The sequence below is a fragment of the Amborella trichopoda genome, chromosome 11, assembly GCF_054954075.1.
Source record: "Amborella trichopoda isolate Santa Cruz 75 chromosome 11, AtrichopodaSantaCruz75HAP2 v2.0, whole genome shotgun sequence".
Taxonomy (NCBI): Eukaryota; Viridiplantae; Streptophyta; class Magnoliopsida; order Amborellales; family Amborellaceae; genus Amborella; species Amborella trichopoda.
Window position 1 is genome coordinate 34,471,160 of NC_142346.1, and position 15,088 is coordinate 34,486,247.

The 15,088-nt window shown below is 34.4% G+C and overlaps 1 protein-coding gene across 2 annotated transcripts; it reads left to right on the forward strand.

Moving 5' to 3' along the window:
- The first annotated feature begins 3,978 nt into the window (after positions 1–3,978).
- On the forward strand, positions 3,979–14,409 carry LOC105420857 (WAT1-related protein At2g39510-like). 2 transcript variants are annotated; one of them, XM_011626088.3, is made up of 7 exons: positions 3,979–4,319; positions 4,792–4,854; positions 4,918–5,034; positions 8,262–8,520; positions 8,631–8,786; positions 12,104–12,255; positions 14,024–14,409. In XM_011626088.3, the coding sequence occupies exons 1-7, from the start codon at positions 4,156–4,158 to the stop codon at positions 14,157–14,159; spliced, it is 1,047 nt and encodes a 348-aa protein (XP_011624390.1). In that variant the 5' UTR covers positions 3,979–4,155; the 3' UTR covers positions 14,160–14,409. The 2 variants fall into 2 exon arrangements, with proteins under 2 accessions (XP_011624390.1, XP_020524449.1); XM_020668790.2 differs by lacking the exon at positions 8,631–8,786.
- Positions 14,410–15,088: the final 679 nt, after the last annotated feature.

The following is a 15,088-nucleotide window of genomic DNA, read 5'->3' on the forward strand; positions in this document are numbered from 1 at the left end:
ATAATCACGTCATCAACATAAACTAAAACAATTGTAACAGAGTGACCGACATTGGATGTGAACAGAGAATAGTTCGTAATGGATTGTTTGAATCCGGCATCATGGAGTGCTTAGGAAAATTTGTCACACCAATTCGAGAGGCCTGTTTAAGGCCATATAGAGACTTCTGCAATCGGCAAACTAGATGCTCCCACTTATGAGGATGACCAAGTGGAAGTTCCATGTATACTTCCTCATGCAAATCCCCATGCAAAAATGCATTATTGACATCTAATTGATGTAATTTCCAGCCCTTTGTAGCAGCTATGGCTAAAAGACATCTCACAATAACTAACTTTGCTACGGCAGCGAATGTCTCATGATAGTCCAACCCTTCCATTTTGGTACAGCCCTTCGCAACAAGACATGCTTTGTAGCGATCGATAGTGTTGTCTGCCTTGTACTTAATCTTGTACACCCATTTACAACCAATGGGGTGTTTCCCCAGTGGCAAGAATTAAACATTCCAAGTATTGTTGAGATCAAGAGCCTTAAGCTCAGCTTCCATGGTATCATGCTAGTGGGAGTGTTTGACAGCTTGTGCATAAGTTTGTGCTTCATTATTAGAACAAAGGTTTGTCAAAAAAATACGGTGAGATGAAGAAAAGTTGGAATCTGAAATAAAATGGGAAATGGAATAGGGTTTACCAGAAGAAACATTGTCTGATGGAGGTTGTCTGAGTGAAGCCGTATTGGTGACAGACGAGTGTGTGCGAGGTTGGGAATACAAGTAATCATTAAGACGAGTGGGACACTGACTGACACATTCCGAACAACGCACTGGGGTAAGAAGATATTTTCTCTCTCTAAAACTCAAAATTTGAAATAGTTTCTCACTATAAAAACTTGGGAAAATTACAAACACCTCCCCCCCCACCCCCCCACCCCCACCCCATGACAAGTATCGCCGGAGTGCCCTATTCAACTGTCGGAGTGCCTCGTCTCTAGAACAAGGACTTCCGGAGCACGTTTTGCAAATGTCGACTGCTGTCGTCTCAAGAACATACATTGCTGGAGCACATGTCTCTCGAGTGCCGGAGCGATGTCTCTCGAGTGTCGGAGTGCCTTATACAACTGCCGGAGCGCTGTAGCTCCAAAGCATGTATTGCCGGAGCGCCATTTGAGACTGCCGGAGCGCTGTGTCTTCAGTGTCGGAGCGCCCTATGCAACTTCCGGAGCGCTGTGGCTCTAAGCATGTATGGCCGAAGCGCCCTTTGAGACTGCCGGAGCTCATTTCCATGAAAAAAAAGGGGCATTTTGTATAAGGAAGGGCATTTCCGTAAAAAAAATGAACTTTTTTTGTTGGAGGGGTATTTACATAGAAAGTATACTTTTGAGAAAAAAGTGAGATAAAAGGTTTGAGATAAAAGGTCTGGATGGAGGTAAGTTGCATAGATAGTGTATTTGGAGGGGTTTTTAGTAATTTTCCCTAAAAACTTTGACATAATTTCTCTCTAAATATTTTTGATAGTTTTCCTTTGTAAAATTAGAAATAGTCTTTTTCTCTAAAATTTTAAGATGCTTTCCCTCTCTAAAATGTAAAATTTGAGATACTTTGTCTCTGTATTTCGTGGGGGTGTTTTGTGGAGTTAATTGTATTTTATAAAGTGGACATCTCCGCAACGGGGAAATTTGGCTGGAAATCAATTTCGGAGGGTAAAGACAATAATACAGATTTCTTTATTTATAGCTTGAAATGAGGAAAAAAATTACTAGCGGAAATACTTTTCAGTCCCAAACTTTGATCCAAATGCCAGAAAAGTGCCATCTCTACTGGAAAGACATTTATGAAAATGTATTTCCAAGTATCCAAACGACACCTAAGTGGTTATTTGTGATTAAAGCTACTCGTAGATTTGAACTTTTTTTGTATATTAATAATAATCGATAGTATATTTTTAACTAATATTAATTGATAATATTTCTTAATTATAAATTTCATTTTATAGTTGTTAATATTTAGATTTATTAATTAAAATTATAAAAAAGTGAGTTTTTAAAATTATGCCTATAGAACAAAATTATTCCTAATTATGATTTAATTTTTCAAGAATTAAATTTTTCTATAAATTTCAAGTCTTTAAATTAAAATATTGATAAATAAAATAAATATAAAATTTATCTAAATTGAATTTTTACTATAAAATTTCATTGAAATATGTTGCTTTTTAAGAAATTATGACATTAATAATATATGGGTGCAGTTGGCAGCTTGACATTGTGATTAGGGCAATCTTAGCCTTCCATTCCGGATGGACGGTTGGATAAGGAGAAGTATATAAATTTTATGTTGTAAGAGAATATAGAGATTATAGTGACAATTGTATCTCCCAAAGTTGCATCCAAACTAGATTATAGAAAGTTTGTCTTATAAAGATCATAGTAACAATTGTATATGTGAAGAGTCTTAAGTTTATCTGAAGAGACTCAGTGTCCATTAATCATATGAATGTACATATTTGTCTTTTATAGACAAATTATAAATGACAATACTAAAAACTAAATCATAGATACCTAAACCATACCTAAACTTCTAATAAAGTACAAATACTTTATCAACCCTTCCCATAAATACTAATTGCAATATATATTTTTTAGGGAAAATTACATACATATCCGTTATATTTTTCTTATAACAGATGTACCAAATAGTTTTCATTATTACATGTATGTCCGTTTTTTACTTTTTATAAAACAATTTTTTTAAAAAGACAACTTTACCTTTTTTTGATGTTGAACATCTGAAAATTACATACATACCCATTTTCAGATGTTGAACATCTGAAAATTACATACATACCTCCTTCTGTTTTTATTTATTTACTTTTTGGATGTTGAACATTCGAAAATAGGCCGAAAGTTTATATTCCCATTTTCGGGTATTGAACATCCGAAAATATGACATTTTTGGATGTTTAACATCCGAAAATGATTTCGTATGTTGGACATCCCATCTGAAAATATCACATTTTCGGATGTTCAACATCCGAAAATACGACTTTCTTGAAGGTCTCTATAATTTCGCTATCATTTTCGAATGATGAACATCTAAAAATTACATTTTCGGATGTCTAACATCCGAAAATGTGACTGCAAACTGTGACTGCGAAATGTGAACGTTTAACTTTCAAGATATTTTCGGATGTTGAACATCTGAAAAACCCTTCAATTTGGGTGTTCAACACCCCAAAATGGGAATGTGAATATTACACTTTCGGCCTATTTTCAGATGTTCAACATCCGAAGAAAGATAAAGATATTTTTTTAAAAAATTAAGTTGTAAATAGTAAAAAATAGATATGCATACAATAACAGAAACTATTTAGTACATCCGTAATAACCTACAGTATTCTCTACTTTTTATATTACCCCGATACATAATATACACTTCCCATGGACAGTATCTCCCAAAGCTCCATCCAAACCTAATGGCGTTCTCTTTACCCTTGCGTTATAACCTAGCTCCGATCTTTCTTGATCAACATGCGGTAACAAACCCACAAGTGTTTTACATATAGAAGAAGATAATAAGGCTGCGAGTTTTGAAACCGTATATAATTTTTTTCTTTTTCCTTTTTTATAGCGTTGTTTTTTATGTCCAAGTCTACTTTCCCGTGTTCAATTTGAGCTCGACGTGGATGATAAAGACAAAATCCCGAGTTTGGTTTTGACGCAACACGTTGAACTTGAGAGATGCGTACCATGCATCATCGATGCATACATCAACCGTGAGCATGTTTTCCTTAGGAAGACTGTTTCTTTCTATTTTCGTGGGATTTGATCAATCTCCAGCTTAATTTTTTCAATTTTTTTTCTTATCTTTTAGTTATTATCTCTCTCTCTCTACATTCATTGCCATCTGTTTATATTCAACTCTTCTCCCTCACTTCCACATTCTCTCTCTAAAACAGCATTCTCTTCACGCCACTCCCTCTCTGCAACTCTTCTCCCACCATGATTTTCCATGAACTAATTTCAGAGGAGAGCCTCCCCCATTAGAGTGAAGCAATTTTGATCCTCACCACGTCATAGAAATTGCATCGGCTGTAATGCAATTGAGCAAGAAACATTTTTCTTACTCTGGTTTTGTGCAGAAGGAGTCGAGAAGAGATAGAAATGTGGCCTGTTATTGCTCAGATCGTTATACGTGTGTTTTACGCTGGTATGTACCTTACAAACAAGGTCGCCCTCACTCGAGGAATGAATAGCTTCATTTATGTTACTTACAGAGCTGCCCTGGCCACCTTGGCCCTTGCCCCATTTACTTACTTCGCTGAGAGGTAGGCACCTCCATCTCTCTCTGCAATGCTCTGTTCTATACGTCTGTCGCGATTATTTTTTTATTTTTTTGGGTAGTTCAGTAGTAGGAAGTGAACTTAAGATGTATCATTGCTTGTCGGCATCTGCTAATCACTTAAGCCCAAACGCAATTTCTATTAGAATGATTTATATATGGACCCCAAATTTTTTTTATAAAATATGAAATGCTCCATTTTACAGATGAAAATCACAAAGATCCCCATACTTTTTTATTTTTTTTAAAAAAGTACCCCTTGTTTTTCTTAAACTGAATTTAAATTTTTTTGTTTTTTAGTTAGTAGGGAAACTAAAATTAAAATTAAAACTAAAACTAACGAAAAAACTAAAAAAAAAAATTAACCACTCGAGATCAAGTCCAATTTCTATTATTTTATGTTTGCTTACACATATTTCTATCTCTTTATTTGTTGCCAATTTCTGGGTTTTTTGCAGGAAGATTAGACCTCCATCAGGATTGAAACAAACTTGGCATATGTTTTTGCTGGGGCTATTAGGGTAATTGGATTTGAGTTTTCATGGTTTATTTTTGCGCTCTACTAACCATCCTCGAAATTGCAGGATCACAGTGACACAAAACTGCTACATTTTAGGGCTTTATTACACGTCTTCTACATTTTCTGCAACAGTCTCCAATCTCATCCCCGTGGCGGTCTTTATCGTTTCTATCATCTTGAGGTAAAAGCTCACACCTTTCTGCTTGTTTGTTTTACAGTTTTACTATAAGGTTGCAATCTTAAATAATCCAATTAAAGCGCACATCCAAATTTTATCATGTAATTTTGATAAAATTACCTTTTAGGAATATCTCAAAATCTATTTTCATATATAATTATAAAATTTTAAACTCCAAAAATGATTAAAATCAAGTAGATCTATAAACATATGAAAATCTTAAAAATGAACGGTCTAGATAATATATTGTAAGATGTACTATTTTCGGGACTCAAAATCATTTGTTTTTTTTTTTTTTTTCATATTCATAGATCTCGATGTCGAGATAATCAATTAAAGGATTTTTCAACATTAAAGCAATTTTTTTCGATGGATTTTTGAGGTGCATCTATAATTCTACATTTTAAATTTGCAACCTTATATAAACTTTTTCCTTTATATATGCCATGCAATGACTACAGCATTACCACATTGCCCTCTCCACCTTGAAAATGAAAAGGTTACGTACGGACTGGATATTTTTTCGTTATAATGAAATTACTCGAAAATAAGCTATTATTACTTAAAGTACATCCCAAAATCTTTTAAGGGGATACTTATAGAGTGACAGACTCCTGCTCCCAAGTCGGGGCAAAATAATTAACTTTCTCCCCTTGTGGTGCAATATTTTGGAACGGTATAAACTACTGTTCAAAAAATTGAAGCAACCTCGGGAGCCGAACAAGGGCCAAAACCCGAATTTTTTAAATGATCCTCGATAACTCAAAGCGGCAAACCGGAACCGTCGGCATTGAACAGGCCGATATTGCATCACTCAAGTGGAGATGACACCTATATACCAAATGACCAAAACAGGCAAGATAATCTTTTTTAATGATATAAATTGGCTTCTATGAGTGTTTTTTTTTTGGAAAATTTACGTAGATTTTTTTTACTATCATAATGGAATGATCCGAAAATTGATAGTTATTATCTGGAAGAACGGATCCTTTAATGTTTTAAATTTTTTGTCAAGTTTGCAATGTTATAACGGAATGCTCCAAAACCTAGAAGGACATATCCCTAATTTTTTTAAATTTTTTGTCAAGTTTGTGATGTTATAACGAAATGACTAAAAAATAAGTCGTTATTACCTGGGAAGACAATCTCCAAATTTTTCATTTTTTTCCAAGTTTGCGATGTTTGAAACATCAGACTGTTTTATTTTTATCCACTTGCTCTCTTCTGACTCGCATGCTCGCGGTGTATGTCAAAAAACTGAAAGTCGTCTCGCATGCTCACGGTGTATCTCAGAAAATTGGAAGTTTTATTGAAAAGGGCTTTTAATTTTCTCTCTTGGAATGGAACGAGGATCATTGCTCTTTCCTTCCGCCCACTCCCGAAAACAGAAAAAAGAAAAAAAAAACAATAAAAAGAAATTGTCAATCACCTCTCAGAGGAGGTGGGTTGCTAGGATTTGGGGTTTTAATGTTTTCTAGAGAGTAGGGGCGTAGAAAGAGAAACTAGGATTTGGCGTTCTCTGAGAACAGAAGCCAAACCAATTCCTTACAACCCACCTACTATGAAAGGTTATTGACAATTTCTTTTTGTTGTTTCTTTATTTTTTATTTTTTTGGTAAAGGAAAGAGTAGTGATCCTCGGCCCATTCCAAGTAAGAAAATTAAAGCCCCTTTCAATAAAACTTCCAATTTTCTGACATGCCCCGCGAGCATGCGAGAGAGAAGAGAGAGAAAGAAGAGAGCAAAGTTTTAGAGAGCATAAATACAGTAGTCGGATGTTTCAAACATCACAAACTTGGGAAAAAATAAAAAATTTGAGAATCCGTATTTCCAGGTAATAACGACTTATTTTTGGGTCATTCCGTTATAACGTTATAACATTGCAAACTTGGAAAAAAAAATTAAAAAATTACAAAATTTAGGGATTTGTCCTTCAGGTAATAATGATCTATTTCAAGTCAGTCCATCATGACAGTAAAAAAATCCTATTTTCCAAAAAAAAAAAACACTCAATACTACCCAATTTATACCATAAAGAAGGATTGGATTATCTGGCCTGTTTTGGTCATTTGATATATAGGTGTTATCTCTGCTTGAGTGATGCAATATCAGCCGGTTTTGGCCGGCTTGAGTTATCCAGGATATTTTAAAAAATTATGGTTTTGGCCCTAGGTCGGATCCCTTACGATTTTTTGAAAATTGGTTTATACCATTCCAAAAGATATCACAATAAGGGGTGAAAAGTAATTATTTTGCCCCCACTTTTGGTGTCAGTTGAATACAGAAATAATTCAAAAATTAAAAGGGGCATTTTGGTCGCATTGGAATAACGGTTTTGTGGCGTTTTGGGAACTTAGCAGAATGTTCTAGATTTGTGAGAAAACAAAACAGTCATAGGAAATAAAACTAGTGATCATCCATTAATGCATTTACTAGAAATTATTGATAAATCTTTTATAGAGGTCTCTTAATCTGGTGTATATATATATATATATATATATATATATATATATATATATATATAAATAAAAGAGAATTAGATAAAAAGAGAAAAGACAGGTTTATGTAGAGTCAAGAGGTAAATCAAGGAGTTCTCTTATGAAGTTTGGCTGTAGCATCTCCCTTCTAATGTTTATCTGGTTTTAATGTTTATCAAATTATGGTATTGCTCTCTTAACAAACTTTTCCCTTATTGAAACAACATATACCTTTCTTTTCTTAAGAAGGGTATTTTTGCTTGTGAGAGAGGACCAAGCTCCTCTCCCACATAATATTGAAGAAGCAAGCGGCTTCTAAAATAGCATCGAACTTACTCGCTCGTGGAAACCACCCTTTAACCATTTTAGGGCTTCCAAACACTTGCAGTAAACATGACAATTCGATTCAGTGGATATTGGGCTTTTCCACTTGTAAAAATTTCTACCAATTAAACACACCTTAAATAAAAAGACTTATCTCAAAAGAATAACTCCTTTTAATGTGGGGTACCACCACCTCCTCCCATACCTCCTCCTACTTTGAAGTGATTCTAAATTATGATATTTGAGCAAATTAGCTTTCATTTTTATTATTTTGGGTGAGTCAGTGAGGAGAGGACCGCTACCCTTGTAAGAATTGAACACTGAACGTAGCATTGCAAATCATCTAACCAATTAAGCCCTGGCTCTTTTCCGAATCAGCTTTCATTTTTGCATATTACATTAATTGTCTCTCTCTATTTCTCACTCTCAGGATGGAGAAGGTGGATTTGAGGAAAATCACTGGGCAGGGAAAGATTGTGGGTACTCTTGTATGTTTAGCAGGCGCCATGATCCTTACATTATACAAAGGCCCTGAGCTTGATATCTTCAAACACTTGAAATCACCAGATTCCATTACGAAACTCTTATCCACGTCTCAAACTTCGACTCATATAAAGAAAAATTGGATTTTGGGCCCAGTTTTTAGTTTACTAGCTGTAGCAACTTGGTCCGGATGGATAATCTTTCAGGTTCTCCTTCTTTCTCTTTGTTGAATTGAAGCTCACCTTTATTTTCTCTCTCCAAGTGATTTTATCTGTTAATTTCTTTCTCTTTCCCTCTCTCTCGTGATGGTTTACAGGCGTCAGCTTTCAAGGATTATCCAGCACAAATGTCTCTTTCTGCATATATGTGTTTCATGGGTACAATTCAGTCTGGTATAGTGGCATTGTTTTTTGGTAAACTGGAAGCTTGGAGGATTAACTGGGACTTTGAGCTCTTCACTTATGTCTATAGTGTAATAATCAACTCTTTAATCTTTCTTAGAACATACGATTAGGATTAATGCGGTTTTGATAATTTTGCAATTTTTTATAGAAATATCAAGATTGCAGGCAAAGTTTAAGTTAAGTGAGTCTTATTCTCACGTGCCTAGAGCCAAGCGTCTCTAAGGCTTTATAGAAATATCAAGATTGTTAATAGCTTGTATGAGTGGTTATCCTGGTCCATCAAAATACACCCCTTCAGAAATAAGTTCTTCCCTCTTTTGTTTCATCTTTCCCTCTGTTAACTGATACGTTGTGACTATTTCCCATGGTAAACCGAAACATTTATAACATGAGATTTATCAAATGAATTTTAATGGGACTTGGACCAAATTAAAGCTTGCCTCAAGTCAGACCCCTTGCATCAGCAAGAGATTATCTCCTACACTACAAAGGTTTTCTTAAGTATGCAGCTCGAAGAATCTACAAAGTGCTTCAATGGGCTTGGCTGTATCCTAGGGGTATTCTTGTAACAACGGATCTTTCAAGTCGGGAGCATTAAATGTCTTGAAGATCATGAGTTAAATATCCATCTTGAAGATCATGAGCGAGTCTCTTACCTCTGAGTCCAATGATTGAAATGAAAGATTCATTTCAATCTCAACAAAGTTCTTTTAGTCTTTTTAGAACTCAATATAATACAATATAATACATTTTTCAAGAGTCTAAATTCCATTTAAGACATTGCCCAACTGTATTAACCTTGGTAAGATAGTTTTATACCCTGGTAGTATGGTTTAGCCCTTGCTTAATTTTTTGCATCGGGTATGCTTATTTATGATATTAATGTAGTATTAACCTTGATTATGTCGTTCTGACCATGGTCAAACTGTACCAATCCCAAAAGGAATTTTTTAGGTTTTCGAGGACCCAAAGCCTAATAAGTTTAAGGTATGTTAGGTAAAAACAAGATGTCATCAAATTTGTTGTGCCTCATGAACCAAAATTGATTTGATTGGATCGTTTCAAGGGTGCAAACTTCAATAGGCGGTAGTTGAATATCCTCTTTTTATGTAAGACTATATGGGTGACTTATGTGAGTGTTATTACTGAGGTGATGCCTATGCAGAGTGATGGTGATGCCCATGCATAGTGATACTATGGGGGACACAAGTGCCAATACCAGCAAACCCGGATCAAATAGGTTCAAGCACAACCTTACCGTCGATATTTTTCAACAACGGGAGAAAGATTATTGTGTTTGTGATCCTCTATTTGTGTATGCTCATTATGCTCATTGCTAAAGACCAATTAGAAGCATCTTATTTGTGTATGCTCATTGCTAAAGACCAATTAGAAGCATCTTATTTGTGTATGCTCATTGCTAAAGACCAATTAGAAGCATTGGAGACAAAGTACAAGTTGGAAAATTCCAATTCCAATTGGCAAACGACGCCCTCCTTGAAAGGACACATAAATGTCCTTTACAGTAAATTAGAAGATATGACATCGGAAGAGCTAATGACCTATATCCACATTGAAGAAGAGACTTCACTCTGAGACATGAAGGGGAGAGGTCATTTGATATTTGATTGGGCACTTTTAGTTGAGAATCCTAAGAAGACACCAATGAATTAAGGAATTGAGAACAAGATACACGATAAGAAAGTGGCGAGGAGGCTTGAAATGATAGACAAAGATCCAAGCAAAAAGAAAAGCAAGCAGGTTGTCTGCTATTTAGGCCTGTTCTTGTGCAGATATTTTATAGACGTCAAAAGAAGCAATTAAGGAAGCCAATTTGATCACAAAGACTTGTCTCTTGTCATTGCCTACAAGGTTCGAAATTGTAAATAGTGCGAGAAATTGGTGGCTAGATTCTGGAGCTACTAAACGTGTCTTTAATAATAGGAACATGTTTTAAGATTTGTGAAGTGGTGGTGGAGGGATCTATCCTGTACATTGGCCACTCTTCATGGGCCGATACGTAAGAGAATAGCCAAACTAAAGTTCACATTGAGAAAGGTCCCCATCCTTCTCATCAAAGTAGCTTGCAGCTTGTCTGTAGGTCAAATAAGTTTATCTCATCAAAGAATGGTGTATTTTTTTTGTACACGCTGCACGTATAATATGTTTATGCCTAATTTAATGAATTTAATGGGTACATCTTCTTCTATTTACATGATTGATTTCTTTACTTTAGAACATCATAAATTAAGTCATGTGAATTCTCATGCTTTAGAGAAAATAACTACATTTGATTTGACTCCTAATGGATAGGACAAGAAATGCTCTATGTGATGTGTGTGTGTGGTCCTAAAGAAACCCTTTTACCTAAATGAAAAGAAGTTTCAACCTATTAGAACTGATTCATAATGATGATTATGGTATTAGAGATGCATACATTGTCGTGGTGTGAAATACTTTGTCACCTTCATTAATGAGTTTTCTGGATGTACTTTTTTTTTACTTGATGAGAAACAAATATGAAAGTATTTGAAAACTTCAAGATTGAAAAAATTAAATTGAAAATAAGTTGAAATTGCAAACTAAGATTCTAAAAAATGACAAAGGTGGTAAATTTTGCTCCCTTGTCTTCAACAAGTATTGTGAAGAAAAGGATATCAATCACTAAACGACTTCCCCATATAGGCCGCAATAGAACAATTTAGATGAAACCGAAAAACAAATACTTGTGGGCATAGTCGATGCTTCGCACATCAGTTGCAATCTCCTTGCAAATTTGTGGGGAGATGCCCTAATATCTACATACCATATTTTGATTAGGAATCGATATTCCAATGCTACACCATGTGAGCTATGATGTTCTCTTGCCTATGTGAAGACTCCTAACCTTAAAAAGGCCCAAACTTGGAAAATGGGTTACAGTTACTCATGTGTGCTATGACGTTCTCTATTAGATTTTAGATCTTCATATTTGGACAAGGATATAAAGATTTTGGATTAAGATTAAATTGTGATATCATTGACTTCTTATCTTTATTGAGTATCGCTAATGTTATATTTCCTTTACATTTTAGTTTTCTTCACTAATTAATATATGCTTAGCATAGTGTCAAGGGATGAATCCCTTGTTCACAGTTGGATCCAATATTTTGAAACCATATCAGTAGGGTGGATCATCCACCCCACATATCCGTATCAAACTACCAACCTGGATTGGTCACTTTCGGCTGGTTCCTGATCTGAGTTGGTGAATTTTCAATCTCGACTGATTCTCGATCTAATCAATGGGCTTTAAAACATTGGTGAAGCCACTAGCCACACATGATTTTGTGTTCGTTGATATACTGATTTGTTTTTTCTTTTCTTTTTTTGAACTTTTATGTAGGGAGTTTTATGTACTGGAGCTGGAATTTTGGTTCAAACGTGGTGCATAAGAAAGAAGGGCCCCGTTTTTGCTGCTGCATTTAATCCTGTAAGCACGGTGGTAGTGGCCATCTTAGAGCCAATTCTTTTTCACATAAAGACTCATGTGGGAAGGTAGGTTCCATTTTGATTAAATAAAGTTAACTACTTTTTTCTTCTAACTATTTATGTGTGCATTAGTGTTTCTATTTAGGTTTTTATATCTCTATTCATCGGCCTATTAGTGGTACTTTTTGTTATTACAATCTTGATATGATCTTATCTTAAAAAAATTTCTTTGGTCCACCAGTCCGATGTTTCTAAAATCTGACAAGTGCTTTTTTGAAGATGGGCACAAGCCCTTTTTTCCCCTCCCTTTTTTTCCTTCGTTCAATTGTTTCAATATCGGACATATTTGGGAAAAATTTCTAAGTACAAAGTAAAAGATAAGGGTTGAAGAGGGATTGATGCTCCCAATGGAGCATAATACTGTCCAATTGCTCCCTCTCCCTTGGGCAAAATTCTGTCTAGGAGTATTATATTCAAGACCTAAAAATCGGGGGATATAACTTCCTGAACCCATATGCTATACTCAATAAAGAAAATATCTTAGGTTGAATAATACCCCAAAATTGAATAAAAACAATGTAATTATTTAATGGCAAGATTTAAATGTTAGAAACTCAAAATTCAATTTTTTATGTGATTTTTAAGTGGTTTCAAGAGTTTCAGACAAAACAGAAAACTCCCAAAGTTAGTCTTGCCCGGGGATCATAGTCTTTTACACCCAAAAAGTACACCTAAAAAGAAATTTAACCTATATGATATTGGAAATATCAGATAAAGGGGTAATATTGGAAAATTAAAAAAATTCGGTATAGGGTGGACCTCCGTATAAATATGGCTAAAAGTTGGACCTCCACGTAATAACAGAAGAAACAAACTATACATATGTAATTTTTTGTTAAATTTAAAAGTGTTGGAAACATATTTACTAAGTTAGGATTCTCTCAAAGTTATCTCACGATGATCTATTATTAGGGGACTATAGGACCATAATAGAAGGACCCCTTTTTTTGCTCTTGAATTTTCTTAGAAAATAGGTTAAGTATGGGCCTCCCACAATACAATATTTTAGAATGGAAATGTATGCATTAAGACCAATCTATTTCAGTCTAAGGAGGTCACTAATATTATTGATCATTAGATGTAATGACCATTAGATGTAAAATTGGGTGGTTGAAAAAGTCTTATTGGCTGGGTACAAAGTCTAAAATAAAATTAAATTTTTCAAATACTTTGATACACTTAAACACGTCATATTTTACATCTAATAGCTAAGATAGAATGTGATGATATAACAAAAGTGAGTTGTATACTCCCCTCCAAAATTTTTATTAATTTGGAGATTTGGCATGACTAACTAGTCTCTCTCTCTATTATAACGTTTTCTCTTGATCTGAGGGAGGTTCACCAATCAACTCATTCTTTCGAAAATCGTGATTTCATTGGGGTTAATCTCATTAGTTAATTTAAAAAGTGCTTCTTTTGTACATGTGACTGCTTCTTTAGTACACACTAAATGTTTCCTCCACAATCAACAATCAAGAACTGACCACATAAACAAGCTATCAATTATTTTGTATACAATAAGACCACTTATCTTTGATACAAGGTGGTCACAATTACTTATAACTATCCGATGTGAAATTTGATAGTTTAGATGTGTTGTAAAGTTTGAGTAAATTTCTTTTGAAGTTTGAACTTGGTCAATGGAATCAATGCAACGACTCAATTTCACTTCTAATGGTCAAGATTAATTTGTGACCATCTTGAACCAAAGGTAAATACTCTCGTTCTATACTTTTCCTTATTTATTTACTTTTGGTTTGGCATTTTGCAGTATTGTGGGTGCAGGTATGGTTATTATTGGACTTTATTGCTTGCTTTGGGCTAAATCAAAGGAGGCAAAAGTGGAAAAAGATATGCATATGTATGCCATACAAGAAGAAGACAATACTTTGGGAACAACATGGTGAAAACAAGTATTACCAAAAGCTAGGTCGCATGAAACATGACCATATATCTAACTATGAGCACTTGGCATAATGCTAATTTTCATGCCTCATTGGTGTCTTTGTTCTTTTATTGATTTTAGTTTATTGGTAGAGGAGAAGAGGTTGTTAGTAGTAATGCATTCCTAGTGATTTGTGTATGCTAGTGTCACATTATTTAACTCATATTTGGGACCCAATCAAAATTGGATGCCCCCTTGGGGTGAGTCACGAAGTCTGAGAATTTTAATTTTTGGGAATTTTGTGTCTCTCCAATAATACTCTTACAACCATTCATTTTGAAATTTAAGAGACAAAAATGATTGTGACCTCCATATACAAAAGATGAATGATCTTTTTATAGACAATCTCTTTAAAATACGAATAGTAAATATTAAGTGCACATAAGCCAATAATATAATTATAAATATTCTACAAGTGCAATAGTTAGCTAGATTATTTGCATCCAAATTTTTAACTATTGAGGTTGTTTTGGTATTTCTAATAGTTTGGTTGAAGATGTAAAATTCCAAAAAAAAAAAAAATACCTTTGCTGTAAATCACCAATAATTGTTGGTGAAAGTAATAAAAACTTTCGAATTATTTTAACTGTTATTGTGTTTCAGTGAGAGAGGTCTATGGGGTTGGGGTTTAAAAGTGTGATATGCGGGCAGCAGCACCTATAAATTGTAGATAAATGATTAAATTGTATGCATGGCATATTGTATAACTCAAAAGAAAGTTGTGTTCAAACCAGTGCTGGTCGAGAGAGTTAAATGGAGTTTTAGAATTTTTGTTTTGGAAATAAACGCTCTAATATTTTAGATGTTTGAAATTTGGAAGTAATGTATACGATTTAATCTTATATTGCTAAATCAATATACAAAAGGATAAATTTATTTAAGGCACCAACC

What these genes read in the sequence shown, in the direction of transcription:
- LOC105420857 (XM_011626088.3), top strand. Translation starts at nt 4,156, where the DNA reads ATGTGGCCTGTTATTGCTCAGATCGTTATACGTGTGTTTTACGCTGGT. An exon ending in TTTTTGCTGGGGCTATTAGG is followed by an intron (nt 4,855 to 4,917) that starts GTAATTGGATTT and finishes TCGAAATTGCAG; the next exon opens with GATCACAGTGACACAAAACT. An exon ending in TCTTCACTTATGTCTATAGT is followed by an intron (nt 8,787 to 12,103) that starts GTAATAATCAAC and finishes ACTTTTATGTAG; the next exon opens with GGAGTTTTATGTACTGGAGC.